The 17,787-nt window shown below is 44.2% G+C and overlaps 1 protein-coding gene and 1 long non-coding RNA gene across 2 annotated transcripts in view; one reads left to right on the forward strand and one right to left on the reverse strand.

Annotated features, from left to right (window-relative positions):
- On the reverse strand, positions 1–951 carry LOC118980190 (uncharacterized). Its single transcript, XR_005065065.1, has 2 exons — positions 851–951; positions 1–226 (listed from the first exon to the last, which is right to left on the reverse strand). It is a non-coding gene; the product is annotated as an uncharacterized LOC118980190 (long non-coding RNA).
- Positions 952–1,026: 75 nt separating this feature from the next.
- The window catches only part of GPR107 (G protein-coupled receptor 107), a 56,226-nt gene continuing 39,465 nt past the window's right edge, over positions 1,027–17,787 (forward strand). Inside the window, exon 1 of the mRNA XM_037037047.1 lies at positions 1,027–1,198. Coding sequence (XP_036892942.1) covers positions 1,058–1,198 — 141 coding nt within the window. The 5' untranslated portion in view covers positions 1,027–1,057. The remainder of the gene's footprint in view (positions 1,199–17,787) is intronic.

The raw sequence follows: 17,787 nt of genomic DNA on the forward strand, positions 1-17,787 counted from the left end.
TAAATGTGGCTAGTTTATTGGCAACTTAAATAAGCATGGTTTTCCACAGCTCCTTAATGAAAATGGTGAGAGGACGGAACCAACTACTGAATCTTTTCCTTAAAGATCTCATAGCCTTGGGTGTCCCACCAGGTAGGTAGCTCTGCTGGTTGGAGCGCTCATCAGGGTGGGTCTGTCCGGGGTCAATGAATGCGTTGAGTGGAACAAAACCGATGTTTCTTTCTCTCTGAAATCAACAAATAAAAAAAACTATCCCCATAAATTCCACCGATGAGAAGCAAAGAGACAATGTTGACACTCTGACTCTAGTGGTCGGCTGAAATAGCATGAGGCAACACGGTAGTTAAAAAGATACCATGTGGTTCCCAGCTTAACTTGGAACAAATGATTTAATTTCTCAGAGCCTCAGTTGCTTACCTGTAAAGTGAGGATAATACCACCTACCTCCTACCTCATTAGATTGTTTCAAGGATTAAATGCAAAAATGCATGCAAAAGGCCCACCGAAGTGCCTAGTAAGGGCTTAAATCGTATTACTGCAACGATTTCGTTTGAAATTTGAGTGTGAAGGGTCTCAAAAGAAAAAAAAAACGTCAAGGGAACTATGAGAAGCCAGGAACTTGGTATTTTCCACCGAGTCCACGCCGCTTCTGTGATCAGTTCAATCGGCCGCCAGGCAAGGCGCTGCAGTTGGTTTTAAGACATCCCCACCCCTTGTCAGAGCTGGGGGTCACTCCCGCGTTCGGGATCTCGCAGACCCAATGTCGCTTTCCTAAGCCCCCGGGTCGTAGGTGCTGTCCGCACTGTTTCCATGACAGCCGCCACAGAGTTCCCGCATCTGGGCGTTCCACCTGTTCTGGTTAAACCGAATATCCGCCGAGGGACCGAACGGTGGAGCCCTCAGCGACTTTCCCAGCTACCCGTTCAGGGAGAAAGGCCACAAACAACGCCCAGTTAGCCGCTGGGACGCCCACTTCCGCGCCCTTCCGGCGGCCGCTGCCCTTTAAACCCGGAAGTGGTTATAGGGAGCGGAAGCAGCTGGTGATGCTGGAACAAACATGGCCGCCCGGGCGCCTGTCGGCCCCTCGGGCTCCAGCTGTCCTCGGCGGGTCGCGGGCTTCTGGTTTCTTTCGCTACTGGGGTTGTTGCAGCTACTGGCGGAGCCCAGCCTGGGCCGCGTTCACCACCTGACGCTCAAGGTAAGGCCGCCAGGCTCCGGCGCGGCCGGGGGGCGGGGGCGGAAGCCGAGGCCCCTCCCCCGGAGCTGGAGGCAACTTTGGCTCGGAGCGGGGCCCCTCTGAGATATTGTTCCCCACCCTTTTCCCCCGGCGCGGCATCTCTGAAATAGGGGTCTGTTGGGAAATGTGGGAATGGCGGGGGTCCTCGCGCCGTCTGGAAGGGACGGCAAGATTCAAGCTGACAGATGAAGGGGAGAACTGCGGAGAAACTCCTAAGGACTCGGGAGGCCGCGCTCGCGATCCCTGCTGGCTTCCCCAGGTTCCTCGCTGACAGGAGCCGGCTCCTCTTCCTCCCTTCTCAGCTTCAACTTTTACCTCCGACTTCACTTGTCCGCGGTCTCCACTCTTCCATCCCTTTGTGCCTGACGATTTGCGGATAACGCGAAATCTTAGCTTCAGTTTCCGGGTTCGGCTTACAGCGCTCTCTGGACAGATCTAAGTGGGGATCCCCAGGGGGAATTGCAAGTTTCGCTTCAAACACTTGAGCGAGCGTTAAAATGTGTGTATCTGATGAGAGGGCCTTTTTTCCTTCGCTCCTGTCATTGCCTGTCTAGGGGAGAGATTTTTAATAGGCCTAGAGTGATTCTTTGGACTTAGCTTTGTAACTCACAGGTAAAAGTCGTCTAAAGTTAAAACAGGCGGTTCAGCAGGTTAATATCTCTGGAGAATAGAAAAAGAAATCCTTACGACTCAAATACTTGTACCTGATTTTCACAATATGCAGTTGTAGAGAGTTTGTCTTGTTCAAACGCCAAGAAACCATGAGGCATTATATTTTGGGAAAGTGGAGTTTAAAAAATACAGAATCCGCTAAGAAGCCTGGCCAGACCCATACATACTACTCTTGGGTCTGTAAATAAAATTTATCTTGATTAAAACTGTTCTCAACTGCAGGGAGCGAGGTGAGTCTTGACTCCTTTGGAGAATCTGGTAAAAGCCCTGGAACTCCTCCCCGGAAAAGTGCAAGTAAAAGCTTAGACAAAACTTTTGTGGAATTTCCAGGGCTTTATAATCCTGCCGAAGCTTGTCTAGAGGCCTTGTCACCCAAGCTATGACTCCAAGTTCAGAGCACCTGATCTTTAAAATTCTTCAATTTTATAGTTCAGGATCCTGAGTCTTATTAGCTGATAGAACCGAGGTCAAATAGTTCAAAAAGTAGAGACAAAGCTAATAACAGGGCACGCTGGATCATGTCTCCTGGCTTCCAATACAGTGCTCTTTGTGTTATACAATTCTAGAATTAAAACACCGAGTTACATCATGAGGTAAATATTGACTATTGGTATACGTAGATTGAAAGAAGATAGTAACTTCCATGGTAGAAGCAAACCGGATGGTACAGTTCTGGTGATTGATTTCTCCCTATTGTGCTGAGTTACTTAATGTTTTCAGTCTTTGAAACATGTCCCTTAAGTACTCTTAAAGTAGATTCTACCTTCGTGCTCGAGCAAATGGAAGTCACCTGAATAGAGCTTGTGAGCATCAGTAGGTTTTCTTGTTGTGCTTTGAGACGGAAAGAAATAGGAGACTTGATCGGGTTGTAGACCCAGACTGGCAAGAATAACGTGTAGAGAGATCACCGTGTACCAGAAATATGCATTGATCTTTTAAAAAACTTTTTGTCATAGAGAATTTCAAGTACATACCCAAACATATCCTGGTGCTCCATCCACTGAGCCACACCAGCTAGGGCAAAATATTTTATTTACTTTTTAGAGAGAGGGGAAGGGGCAGAGAGAAACATAGACTGGTTGTCTCTCACATGCCCCCTACTGGGGACCTGGCCCACAACCCAGGCATATGCCCTGACTGGGAATCGAACTGGGGACCTTTTGGTTCACGGGCTAGCGCTCAATCCACTGAGCCACACCAACCAGAGCAGATAATTTACCTTTTTAAAATTACTATTGGGGCGTATTTTGCACACCACAAAAATTGCCTATTTTAAGTGCGATTCAGTGATTGTTAGTAAAGTTACCAACTTGTACAACTATCGCCACAATCCAGCCATAGAACATTTCTATCACCCCGTGAGAGACCGACCCCTTGTGCTGGTTTACGGTTATTCCCACCCAGCCTTAGGCAGGGTGGGAATAACCACCCTACTTTCTGTCTCTGTCTCTGCCATCTGGGTATTTCATGTAAATGGAACCAGAGTATGTGGCCTTTTTGTGTCTGGCTCCTCTTGCATATGCCTTTGAGGTTCACTCACGTTGTATCATGTATGAGTAACTCATTCCTTTTAATGGCTAAGTACTGTTTCATTGTGTGGATATACCACGTTTTGCTTTGCCGTTCACCAGCTGACGGACATTTGGGTTTCCATTTTTTGGTCATTTCGAGTAGGGCTGCTGCCAACATCCACGTGCAAGTCTTTGTGGGGACATGTTTTCGCTTTGGGGGTGATTCCCGGGAGCGGAGCAGGATTGCTGCATTATATGGTGGGTTTATATCTCACTTGTGAGGTATAATTGATATACAGTATCACATTAGTTTTAGATATGCAACACAGTGATTTGACATCCGTATACATTGCACGACCATGTGGTCATCACACCAACTCTAGTCACCATCTGCAGCCTCACAAAGTTAGCATTTCCTGTGCTGCATATTACATCTCTGGTTTTTTATTTTGTAACTGAAGTTTATACTTAATTCCCTTGTTCCACCATTCCTTCCCCTCTACCCCCCCACCCCCCGCCTCCCACTCTACACCAGGCAACCTGCAGTCTGTGTCTGTGAGTCTGGGTCTTTGTTTGTGTGTTTTGCTTTTATATTTAATTAATTAATTAATTAATTAATTCCTAGAGAGAAGGGAAGGGAGAAGAAAGAGAAGGAGAGAAAAATCAGTGTGCAGTTGCCTCTCACGTGTCCCCTACTTGGGACCTGGCCCACAACCCAGGCATGTGCCCTGACTGGGAATTGAACTGGTGACCCTTTGGTTCTCAGGCTGGTGCTCAATCTACTGAGCCACCCCAGCCAGGGCTATATATATTTAACTTTTTAATAAACTGCCATACTACTTTCCAAAGTGACTATACCATTTTACATTCCCAGCAATTTATGTAGGCTCCCCTTTTTCTTCTTTTTTATCTTAACCCAAGGATATGTTTATTGATTTTTTTTAATCCTCACTGGAGGATATGCTTATTGATTTGAGAGGCAGGGAGGGAAACATCCATCAATTGCCTCTTGTGTAAGCCCCCTGACCACACCTGCAGCGTAGGTACATTCCCTGCCTGGGAATGGAACCCCTGGCCTTTGAGTTTATGGGAGGATACTCCACCAACTGAGCCCTATCCACCAGGGCTGAGTTTTTATTTTATTTTTTTAGAGAAAGAGGTGGGGAGAGAGAGAAACATCAGTGGGTTGCCTCCAGGATACACCCCCAACTGGAGATCAAACCTGCAACCCAGGTGTATTCCCTGACTGGGAATCGAACCCACAGTCTTTTGGTGCACCGGATGAGGCTCCAGCCAGCTGAGCCTCCCGGTTGGGTCCGAGGGTTCCCCTTTCTGGGCACATTGTGCCCACATGCCCAGGGACTGTGGGAACACGAGGAGTCCTGAACCCTTTAGGAGAGGGTAAGGCAAGGATGGTTTCCTATGAGAGAGAACATCTGGGTTGAAGCTTCAAAAGAGAGTTTACACATTAGGACAGAAATTAGCCAAGAGAAGCATATGGAGAGAGTAGAAGAGTCCAATTACAGGGGACGGCCTAAACTTGGTGGCAGGGAATCATCCATGGTGCCTGATGTTGGTGGATGAAGAGTGGAGCGCAGCCCTGGCCGGGGTCTCAGTTGGTTGGGTTAGAGCCTCATCCCCACGCACCACGGCTGCAGGTTCTGTCTCCAGTCAGGGCACGTTCTAGAACCAACCAAGAAACGTATGAACAAGTAGAACGAAAAATCAGTGTTTCTTTCTCTCTCTCCCCACACCCCACCTGCCCTTCTTCCTACTTCCCCTCCCTCCCTTCCATTCTCTGTCTAAAATCAGTACGTAAGAAGGGTGAAGTGCAGAGCAGAGATGTGGAGAGGGAGGCCTTTACGATGTGGTGGGGCATCGGGTCCCTGTTGTCCAGCTTTGGGTAGCCCTGAATTTTTGTTTTTTTTTAAGATTTTATTTAGTTATTTATTTATTTTTAATTTTTTAAATTTATTTATCTTTAGAGGAGAAGGGAAGGAGAGGGAGAGAAATATCAATGTATGGTTGCCTCTGGTGTGTCCCCTGCTGGGAACTGGCCTGCAACGCAGGCATGTGCCCTGACTGGGAATAGAACCGCGATTGTGTGGTTCGCAGGCCCGCGCTCAATCCACTGAGCTACACCAGCCAGGGTCCTATTTATTTATTTTTAGAGAGAAGGGAAGGGAGGGAGAAAGACAGGGAGAGAAACTTGGATGCATAAGAGATATATTGATTGATTGCTTCTCGCACACCCCCAAATGGGTACCTGTCCCGCAACCCAGGCATGTGCCTTGTGACTGGGAATAGAACTGCAATTGTGTGGTTCGCAGGCCCGAGCTCAATCCACTGAGCCCCACCAGCCAGGGCAGATTTGCATTTTAGATAGATTTCTCTGGGAGCTCAATCAGGAGGCAAGACTGGAGGAAGCAAGGGACCAGCCAGGTTATAGACATATATCCTGGGTGTGAGATTAGGGACAAAAGTGGGTACTGGGGAGAAGGGAGGACAGACCTTCAGGTTATTTAGAGGGCACATGAGAGGCAAATGTAAGGGTGAGGGAGGAGGTGGCATACAGGTTGCTGGCAGAGGTTATGAAGGGGGCTGTTGGTGCCACTACCTCATAGACCATAGGAGGACAGGAATAGGAGGAGCGAGATGCTGTTACTGTTAATGTGACTGTGGAGTTGGGAAGGGAACACGAGCAGGATGCGTATTTATCCTCGGAGTGTAAACGCGTGTTCCCACCCTCCCACTCACACTTGTGCTAGAAGGATTAAGTTGGGGGTGTGATCGTGTGGCGTGTTTTGCAGGATGGGAAGGGCAGTGCCTGTGTAATGATCCAATAGCGTGGCTGAATTACCCCTTTTTCTCGTATTAAATCCACATGTTCTCTATGATAAACCAGATGAACATTAATTCAGATTTCATCATCATCATCATCAAACTAATGCTTACTTCCTTGTTCGGATTAGTACTTTGGAGATTATAATTATGTTAGGGCCATTCACGTTTCTACTTATTTCAGATAAAACAAGCCTGCTTAGGAAAACCAGGAAAAACTGTAAGTTTTTACAACCAACCGTATAAATACATACCTGGGAACAGTTCTATATTTTATGTTCCTGTGACCTTGACTTCTCATGGATGAATAATCTTGTTTAAGTAACTTGATAAGCAGTTTCCTGTGATTAGGAATATAGCATGTTATAATGGTTATTTTTTAAAGCCCTTATCAGGTACACACTGAAATGTTAATAGATGAAATCATAGGATATTTGGGATTTTCTCTAAATACTTGAGCTTGGGGGTGAGGAGGAGTTTAACGGGACAAAATTGACCACTAATTGATTGTTTGAATTTTTCTATCATAAATTTTTTTTAATAAATAAAAGATATGCCATTTATTTGGTTGTAAAAGTGACTATAAGGTGACTAAGAAAGCAGGTTTGGGTTAAAGAGACCCGGGTTAGAACTCCGGCTGTGCCACCTGCCAACACGCGGGTTTTCAGCAGTTTCACCTCTCTGAGCCCGTTCCCGTATCTCCGAAGTGGGCAGCGTGCCCTGCCTCGGCTGTAGTGAGATGCGCGGCGGTACTGAAACAAGTGCCGCTGACCCCTGAACTCCTGGCGGAACAGACCAACGTTACTGCTGTGTCAGTGCTGTGCAAATGACAGGGTGGTCATTGGAAGTGCAGTGACATCTCCACTGATGGATTGTGTCAGATATTGTCATCCGCGCCCGACTTTGGCAACTGCTCCTTGCCTGTGTCTCCTTTTGTCTGCCATCAAGAGACTGAGAGTGCGGAGGGACAGATGTGAGTGCAGACGCTTCTGTCTCCCCCACGCCCGCCCCTCCCTGATGCGGCTTCCCCGGGGTGGGAAGAGAGGAACAGGAGGAACAGTCCTACCTGTTCCTGGACAGGTGGGACTGGCTACTGGAGATGTTTTTCTGTGACCGAGTATTTTTCTTCCTTCCTTTCTTTTTAAAAATATTTTAAAATTTATTTTCAGAGAGAGGGGAAGGGAGGGAGAAAGGGAGATACACCAATGTGTGAGAGAAACATCTGCTGTGTGCCTCTCCCACGCCCCCAGCTGGGGACCTGGCCCACAACCCAGGCACATGCCCCACTGGGAATGGAAGGCACAACTTTGACTCACAGGCACTGAGCCACACCAGCCAGGGATGAGTATTTTTCATCTTTGGCCCTCAGTGGTATTTTATAAATATTGATTTATTTACATTAAACTGAATCAGTCAGTGACTAATTAGAATGTACGACTTGGCTGTTCCGTTTAGCCCTAAGATTTCGGTATGCCTATCACTTACATAGTGAGTGCGACATACAGGAGTGGGCAAAGTAGGTTGGCAGTTGTGAGCATGCGAGTTTATTCTTGTATTATTATTTATTAATAATTGTACTGCTTTTCATACAAACAGTTGTCTACCCCTGTTGCCCACCCATGTACAGCGTCACTCCTCTGCATCCGGTGGAGGTGGTGACGTCGCAACTTGAACGGGGTGGGGCACAGGTTAGGTGAAGCTCCTGAGTGCGTTACTGGCAACTGGCGATACATTTAAAGAAGATTGATTTTTGGTCATTGTTTGTTAGAAATTTAGAAAATATTAAAAAAGTATAGAGAAGGAATTGTTACCATCCCATTGGTACTAATCTTTTCATATTTGATGAGTTTCTTTCAAATCTGTTACAAATGAATAAATAAGTGTAAATATTTAGCCTTTTAACTTTTAAAAAAATTAGCTCTTACTATATATAGTTTGGATTCTGCTCTTTGCATTTTATATTTTTCCAGCTTTTTTCCTTTTTTAATCTTTTGTCTTTTTATATTTTGCCAACTTTATTGGGGTGTAATTAACAAATAAAAATTGTATTTAAGACATACAGTGTGATATTTTGATATACATGTACATTGTGAAATGATTGCCACAATCAAGCAGTTAACATGTTCATCTCCTCACATAGCTGCCTTCTTTTTTGGTGATAACAATTAAGATTTCTCTAAGCAAATTTTAAGTATACAATACAATATTGTTAACTGTGGTTACTGTGGTGTACGTTAGATCTAAGAAGTTATTCATCCTGTATATCTGAAACCTTGTACCCTTTTTTAAATGAGATTTTTATTTACTTATTTTTAGAGTAAGGGTAAGGGAGGGAGAAAGAGAGGGAGAGAAACCCTGGCCAGTTGCCTCTCTAGCTGAGCCACACTGACCCCGCCTGAGACCCCATCTCCCTGCACTGTCCTCTCCCAGCCCTGCCCTCGGTAACCACCCTTCTGTTCTCTGCCTCTAAGAATCTGACATTTTCACATTCCACGTACAGGTCGGAGCATGCAGTATTTACCTCTCTGTGCCTGGCTGATTTCATTCAGCATGACGCCTTGCAGTGTTATCCACGTTGTCACAGATGATAAGACCTCCTTCTCTTTGAGGCTGAATAACCCTTCGTGTGTGTGCTCGCACGTTTCTTTATTCATCCCTGGGAAGCCACCTAGGTGGTGTTGGAGTCTGGCTCCCGTGGGTAACCCTGCAGTAAGTGTGGGGTGACAGCCATCTTTTTGAAATAGTGATTTTATTGCTTTTGGGTGAATGCCCAGAAGTGGGATTTCTGGATCATATGGTAGTTTAATTGTTTGAGGGACCTACATACAGTTTTCTATAACAGCTGTTCCAGTTTACATTCTTATCAACAGTGTGTAAGGGTTCCCTTTCCCCACATTCTCATAAATGCTTGTTTTTGACTTTTTGATGATAGCCATTCTAAAGTGTGAGGTGCCTTTCCTTCAGGATTAGTGATGTTGCACAACTTGGCACGTACTTGTGGGTCATCTGCGTGTTTTTTAAGAAACGTCTATTCAGATGCTTTGCCCATTTTTAAGTCAGGTTACCGTATTTTGGGGACTATAACATGTGCTGGACCATAAGATGCCCCTAGGTTTTAGAGGAAGAAAATAGGAAAAAAATGTTTGAAGCAAAAAATGTGGTAAAATATTTAATAACCTGTGACCCTGCTCCGCCATCACCCCCCACCCAACAGCGAGCCGGGTAAGCGGCACTTGGACTATAAGACGCACCCCATTTTTCCTCTCAAATTAGGGGGTGTGTCTTGTAGTTTGAAAAATATAGTGTTTGTTTTCTTGCTATTGAGTTGAGTTCCTTCTGTGTTTTGGATATTAACCCTTTATCAGATAATATGGTTTGCAAATATTTTTTCCCATTCCGTAGGTTGTCTCTTCCCTGTGTTGTTTCCTTTGCTGTGCAGAAGCTTTTTGGTTTGGTGTACTCCCATCTTTTTTGTTTTTTACTTCATTGCCTGTGCTTTTTTCTGTCCGAAAAATCATTGCTTGGACCAATGTCAAGAAGCTTTTTCGAGTAGTTTTACCATTTCAGATCTTATGTTTAAATATTTAATCCATTTTGAGTTGATTTTAGTACATGGTGTGGGATGAGGGTCAATTTCATTTCAAGCATGTGGAAATCCGGTTTTCCTAACACCACTTCCTAAAGAGACTGTTCTTTCCTTACTGTGTGGTTTTGGTGCCTCTGTTGAAGATTGGCTGACTAATAACTGTGTGGACTTACTTTTGGGCTCTCTATTTGGCTCCATTGCTCTGTGTCACCAATTTTCCATCTTTTTCTTTCCATGCTCACATAAACGCTATAATTCTGAAAGAATATATTTTTTGCCAATCTGACAAAAAAAGGTGTAATTTTTATTTATTTAGCTTGGACAGCTATTGTTGTATTGGCTGTTGTCATTTTTTTATTTGACAATTTAAGGGAAAAGAGGTCAGTGCCCCTGACTAAATAAATAGGTATTGCATGTTTTAAAAATTCTTGTGGCACACCAGTATGCCTCTCATACCACACCAGTGTTGTGTGGCACACTGGTTGAAAATCACAGGGTAACCAGTCACCCTGACTGGTGTGGCTCAGTTGGTTGGACATCATCCCTCAAAGCGAAAGGTTGCCAGTTCAATTCCTGGTCAGGGCACATGCCTGAGTTGTGGGGTTGGTCCTGGTATAAGAAGCAACCAATCGATGTTTCTCTCCCTCTTTCTCACTTCTTTCCCCTCTCTCTATAAATGAATGAATGAATGAGTGAATGAATGCATGAATGAAAAAAATCAAAGAAAGAAGGGAGGGAGGAAGGGAGGGAAGGCAGGCAGGCAAGCAAATCATTGGTCTATGTGTCTGTTTTTATGCCAGTACCATACTGTTTGATTACTGTAGGTTTATAGTATATTTTGAAATCAAGTAATGTGTTGCTTTCAGCTTGTTCCTCTTACTCTTGATTGCTTTGGCTAATGGAATCTTTGGTGGTTCCATATGATTTAGGATTTCTTTCTATTTCTGTGAAAAATACCATTGAAATTTCGATAGGGATTGCATTGAATGTGTAGATTGCTTTGGATGGTATGGACATTTTAACAATATTAATTCTTCCAATCAATGAACACAGATTACTTTTCCATTTATTTGTGTCTTCATTTATTTCATCAGTATTTTTGTAGTTTTCAGCATATAGATTTTTCACTTGATTAAATTTGTTTATGGGTATCTTTTTGTTTTTGATACTTTTGTAAAAGACATTTTCTTTATTTCTCTTCCAGATATTTTATTAGTGTATAGAAATGGCATTGATTTTTGTATGTTGATACTTATATCCTAAAACTTTACTGAATTTCTTTTTTTTTTTAAAGAATGCATTTATTTATTTTTAGAGAGAGGGGAAGGGAAAAGTGAAAGAGAGGGAGAGAAGCATTAATGTGTGGTTGCCTCTCGGTCATCCCCCAATGGGGACCTGGCCTGCAACCCAGGCATATGCCCTGACCGAGAATTGAACCAGTGAACATTCAGTTTGCAGCCCATGCTCAGTCCACTGAGCTACATCAGCCAGGGCTGAATTTCTTTTTTTTTTAAATATATTTTATTGATTATGCTATTACAGTTGCCCCACTCCCCCCCTTCATTCCCCTCCACCCTGCACACCCTCTCCCACCCACATTCCCCCCCCCGTAGTTCATGTTCATGTGTCTTAAGTTCTTTAGCTTCTACATTTCCCATACTATTCTCTCCCTCCCCCTGTTTTCTACCTATCATCTATGCTACTTATTCTCTGTACCTTTTCCCCCTCTTCTCCTTCCACTCCCCTGTTGCTAACCTTCCATGTGATCTCCATTTCTGTGGTTCTCTTGCTGTTCTAGTTGTTTGCTTAGTTTGCTTTTGTTTTTGTTTTAGGTGTGGTTGTTAATAATTGTGAGCTGTCATTTTACTATACATGTTTTTTTCATAAACATTTCATAAAATAAGAGCTTAGTGATCATGAACTCCTTTAACTTGACCTTATCTGATAAGCACTTTATCTGCCCTTCCATTCTAAATGAAGCTTTGCTGAATAGAACAATCTTGGATGTAGGTCCTTGCTTTTCATGACTTGGAATAGTTCTGTCCAGCCCCTTCTTGCCTGGAAGGTCTCTTTTGAGAAATCAGCTGACAGTCTGATGGGAACTCCTTTGGAGGTGACTGTCCCCTTATCTCTTGCTGCTCCCAGGATTCTCTTCTTCATTTTAATCTTGGCTAATGTAATTATGATGTGCCTTGGTGTGTTCCTCCTTGGGTTCAACTTCTGTGGGACTCTCTGAGCTTCCTGGATTTCCTGGAAGTCTATTTCCTTTGCCAGACTGGGGAAGTTCTCCTTTATTAGTTGTTCAAATAAGTTTTCCACTTGTGGCTCTTCCTCTTCCCCTTCTGGTACCCCTATAATTCAGATGTTGGAACATTTAAAGATGTTTTGGAGGTTTCTAAGCCTCTCCTCATGTTTTTGAATTCTTGTTTCTTCATTCTTTTCTGTTTGGTTGTTTCTTTCTCCCTTCTGGTCCACTCCCTTGATTTGAGTTCCAGTTTCCTTTCCATCACTATTGGTTTCCTGTGCATTTTCCTTCATTTCACTTAGCATAGCCTTCATTTTTTTCATCTAATTTGCAACCAAATTCAACCAATTCTATGAGCATCCTAATCACCAGTGCTTTGAACTGTACATCTGATAGGTTGGTTACCTCTTCGTCGCTTGGTTGTATTTGCTCTGGAGCTTTGATCTGTTCTTCCATTTGGGCCATTTTTTTTGTCTGGTCGAGCCTGTTACCTATGAGGGGTGAAGCCCTAGGTCTCCACCTGTCTTTTTCTGATCTTAAAGGAAATGCTTTCAGCTTTTCCCTGTTGCATTTCAGCTGTGGGCTTGCCATATATGGCCCATGTTGTGCTGAGATACATTATTCTGTACCTATTTCTCAGTGTTATTGAGAGCGTTTATCATGAAAGGATGTTATATCTGGTCATGTGGGTTTTGCACTTGCCGACACAGGATTTTCTCTGTTTGTTCATTAATGTGCTGTGTCACACTCACTGACCTACGTATGTTGGACCATCCTTGTATCTTGGTGATGAATCTCATTCGATCATGATGTGTGATTCTTTTAATGTGCTGTTGAATTCAGTTTGCTAATATTTTGTTTATTAGCATTTTTGCATCTTTGTTCATCAGAGATTGGCCTGTAATTTTCTTTTCTTGTAAATTCCTTCTTTGCCTTTGATATCAGGATAATGCTGGCCTTCTGAAAATAAATTTGAAGGTTTTCTCTCCTCTTCAGTTTTTTGGAAGAGTTTGAGAAGAATTGGTGTTAATTTTTCCTTAACTGTTTGATCATTGATTTAATTTCTGTAGTCATTATTAGTCTGTTCAGACTTCCTGATTTCTTCATGATTCAGTCTTGGTAAATTGTATATATTTAGGAATTTGTCCATTTTTTCTAAGTTATATCATTTGCATTTAATATCATGCATATCTTTTCATATTTAAGGACAATAATGTGAAAATGGCGTTCATATCAGACCTGTGTTGAAATCCCAGCTTTACCACTTGTAGTTTGCACAATCTCTCTCTCTCTCTTTTTTTTTTTTTTTGGGAGAGAGAGAGTACATTTATTGGAGTCAGGGACAGTGAACAAGGAAGGGCTCAGGACAGAAGCAACAGGAGAGAGAGAGCCCGGGCGGGGCTGCTTGGGCTCTCTAGAAACGCTACAGGAAAGAGAGCCAGGAGAGGGCTGCTGGGAGCTCCCTGCAGGGTCAGAGAAAAGGGGGCCCTGGAGACAGGTTCGGGGGTTAGCCGGGGAGGAGCTGCCACTGCCCCTGGCTCCCCTGGCTGCACATCTCATGGGGACGCTTAGAGTTTAGGAGACACATAACTGGGGGGGGGGGGGTGGAGAGGGGGAAAGGGGAAGGCAAGGGTCTGCTCTTGAGAGGGACTGCATCTCAGTCTGCATAGCCTTGGTAGTCATTTCCCCCTGAACTTTGTCATCATCCCTCTTGGGGATACCGCCCTGAGCTGAGTGAGGCTTAAGTATTGTAAGAGAGCCCTTGGTGCATGAATCCATTCTTGGTAAGTGATGAAAGTGCAGAGTTGTGGAGCTTATGATTATTCAGAACCACCTCAAAATGTGTTTTTTAGCGGCACTGTATTATTAAGTGAAATGATATAGAAAAGTGAGCAAAGCCCTGGCCTAGAACCTTACTTGGTTGGAGGATTGTCCCAATAGGCCAAGGTTGCAGATTTGATCCCAAGTCAGGGTACATACAAGCATCAGAGTTTCTCTCTCTCTCTCTCCCTCCCTCCCTCCCCCACTTCCCTTCCTCGCTCTCTCCTCCTCTCTAAAATCAAATAAAAAAATAAAAGTGGGGAAAAACAATAAAGGGATGATGTACTGTTTATATGTAAAAAATAACTGCTGTAAGATTGCAATTGGTAGATTTCCCCCCCANTCCCAATAGGCCGAGGTTGCAGATTTGATCCCCAGTCAGGGTACATACAAGCATCAGAGTTTCTCTCTCTCTCTCTCCCTCCCTCCCTCCCCCCCCCCACTTCCCTTCCTCGCTCTCTCCCCCTCTCTAAAATCAAATAAAAAAATAAAAGTGGGGAAAAACAATAAAGGGATGATGTACTGTTTATATGTAAAAAATAACTGCTGTAAGATTGCAATTGGTAGATTTCCCCCCCAGAACCTAGAAAATAGACACTGTGGTGGACTAAATGAGTGTAAAGAATTGTTTAACAGGCTTCTATTTCACTACACAGTATCTAAACGCTGGATAAATTAGAGTAAGCATACTTTTAATGTGCAGGCTTTGATGAAGAATAATATATATGCTAAAATACTTACAAGCATACAGCTCTTTTTTCTTTTTTTAAAGCAATCAACTCTTATAATTTTCACTCCGTAAACACACTTGTTTGAATGCTTGCCAAGCACTTCAACAAACAAACAGAATGCTACCAAGCATTTCCAGAAGCTCCTTAAGGCCCTCCTCCCCCAAGTGACTGAGAAGTGTGTCCTTCCCAGGAATAATCACCATCCTGACCTCTGTCAACCATAGATTGTTTCCCTCACGGTTGCGTGTGTTACACTTGTGTTAAAGATGGCTTGTTGTGCTTCGCATAATGTCTGTGAGATTGATCCACAGTATTGAACGTGGCAGGAATGCGTTCATTTTTCTTTCTTTCTCTGTGGCCTTTCTCATCTGGGGATTCTGCCAAAGTATTAAACCCTGATGGCTTTTAACCAAAAAATAAAGGCCAGAGTGGGAGGCAGCAGCATTTATTTGAGATCGAAAAGAACAGCTATTCGTGAAGCACTGGGTCAGGCAGAAACCCAGCATTCCAGTTAGGAGGGGAAGGCGAGGAGCGTTTGACAAAGGGAAGGGGAGCCATTTTATAGGTGCAGGTGATGTAACATAGGGTTGCTAATTCTTTTTTTTTTAATGTTTTGAGATTTTATTCATTTATTTTAAGAGAGAGGAAAGGAGGAAGAAAGAGAGGGAGAGAAACAGCAATCAGTTGCTTCTCACACACCCGTAACTGGGGACCTGGTCTACAACCCAGGCATGTGCCTTGACTGGGAATTGAACTGGCAACATTTTGGTCTGCAGGCCAGCACTCAATCCACGGAGCCACACCTTCAGGGCGGGATGCTAATTCTAAAGTTTTAAACCTTCAGCCTGGTATTCATGATCTCGTTACTTGTGCACACAGTTGGTTAGAAGATGGTGCTGCTTTAGGCCTGATCTAAAGGTTATTTTGCCCAGTTTTAACGTCCAGCGTTCTGAAGAATGAGACCTGCAAGGCACTTCCTCGGGGATGGCAGCTCTGGCTTCATTTTTCGGTGGCTCCATCTATATTATTTTTCACATGCGCTGTGGCATCTATCATATGTAGTGGAATCAATTTCACTTCCGTGCATTGAGGATGGTAGTAGCCTTGTAACACCTTTGGGAGAATTGAAAAAATAGTCACTCAAATCATTTTCCACGAGGGTTAATTTCTCTCACAGTCCTGAGAAAGGCTGGGAGCTTTAGCTTCTCTCTCTCTCTCTCTCTCTCATCCCCAGCAGCTCCCTAAGGCCTTCCAGCAGATGTCTTCTGTTGTCTTAGCTTGCTTTTCCACTTCTCCCTGGGAGTGCTGGTTTGCTGCAAGCTACTCCATCCCACCAGGAAGTGGAAGTCTGGCCAACAGACTTTAAATGCATAGCTGGGCTCCTAGGAAAATAAGGGAAATTCCCAAGGGCCAAAAAAATAGAAACAGTGGTGAGAAGGAGCCGGAACTCCAGTGGATAAAAGAACACAAGCCAGGGCTGCCTTGAAGCGTTGCAGAAACTTGGACCCCAGAGCCTTGAATTTTGAACAGCTGGTGAGGGGAGCAGGAGCCAAAGCCCCAGGCCCCTCCTCAGCCCAGGATATGGGACTCTCAAGGAGCTCTGCGCCTTGAATGGAAGAGTGGGCTAGGAAACACAGTGGCCCTCAGATGCCTGTTTTAACTGTCCACGTGGTGGGGGAAAGGACAACTGGTGGTTTTTGTACTGGAGGTCTGCTCCATAGCCTCTCCTCCTGGGCCTTTGGGGTCTGCCATTAGCCCGCCTTTTGTGTCCAGGAGACACGCATCCTGAAGTGAGTAATGACCGCTCACACAAAGAGGCAGCCTGCTGTGAACAGCGGCAGAGATGACAAAGAACAGACTTAGGCCTCAGAGTGCCTCAGTGTACTGTACAAGAAAGAAAAAACTGTATTTAAAATCAAAGAGACAGGATGGAATTTAAGAATATGAGCAACAAAAACAAAAACGCTAGCAAAAATGACTGTGCAAATTTGAGGAAGAACCAAATGTAAGTTTTAGAAAAGTGCTTAATACAGTGCCTTGCATTTAGGAGCTACTTAATAACTGTTAGCTTATTGCAAACTGGTAGAAGGCGTTCTGCGTTAGGCAAATAATTCTCAATGTTTGTGGAACTTCAGTTTTAGAGGTGTTCACTAGTACTGTTACCAGTCCAATGCCCATTTGCCCCGTGCTTTGAAAGGCCCAAACTCAAAGCATTATGGATTGAGGAGGCACCAGTCAAGAAGATGGGGACCTAGTACTTTCTCAGATTCATCTTTAAAAAGCCTCGATGGGCGTGGCTCTCCAGTCAGGGCCTCAACTAAGTGTTTTGTCACCAGAAAGGATTTATTTGGGGGCGGGGGGAGGAAAGAGCCACCACCCAGTGCATGCAGACACAGTAAGCCATGTGCACACTCGGGCCTGTGTGCCCTGATGGAGAGCTATTTATGGAAGGGAAAGGGAAGTGGAGGGAAGGGGAATTACAGAGCTTTATTGTGGACATCCAGCTCTTCCTGTAGGGTTCTTGCGATTACTAGGGTGTGAGAGCGTCCGTTTAAGCCCTAGCTCCTTCCATAGACCTTCTTGACTATTATGTTTGCTTAAAGTTCCAGCCAGCCGTTATCCGCCTTAAAATTTATTAACTTAACCCTGACTCGTGTGCCTCAGTTGGTTGGGTGTCATCCCACAAAGCAAAAGGTCACTGGTTCGATTTCCAGTCAGGGCACTTGCCTGGGTTGTGGGTTCGGTCCCTGACCGAGAGACAGACAACCGATGTGTCTCTCTCACATCGATGTTTCTCTCCCTCTCTTTCTTCCTCCCTTTCCCTCTCTCTAAAAATAAGTAAATAAAATCTTTTTTTCCTTATTTATAGTTTTTATTTCTTGTTTTATTTTATTTTTTATTTTTATTTAATTCTTGTTCAAGTACAGTTTTCTGTCTTATATTCCCAGCCCTGCCCCCACAAAGTGCTCCCCACCTCCCTCCCATTTTAAATAAAATCTTTTTAAAAAGGTACCAGCTTAGTTGGGATTGGAGTCACCCCTTTGAGACAGTTTCAGGCAGGTGTGACGGGCATTTGCCCATGTGGTTCAGGATTAGTCTGTGCCCCAAAGACCCTGTCTGCACCTGGCTAGTGTCTGGCATTC

Source organism: Sturnira hondurensis, unplaced genomic scaffold (assembly GCF_014824575.4).
Source record: "Sturnira hondurensis isolate 20B ecotype Veracruz unplaced genomic scaffold, ASM1482457v3 Scaffold0022908, whole genome shotgun sequence".
NCBI lineage: Eukaryota > Metazoa > Chordata > Mammalia > Chiroptera > Phyllostomidae > Sturnira > Sturnira hondurensis.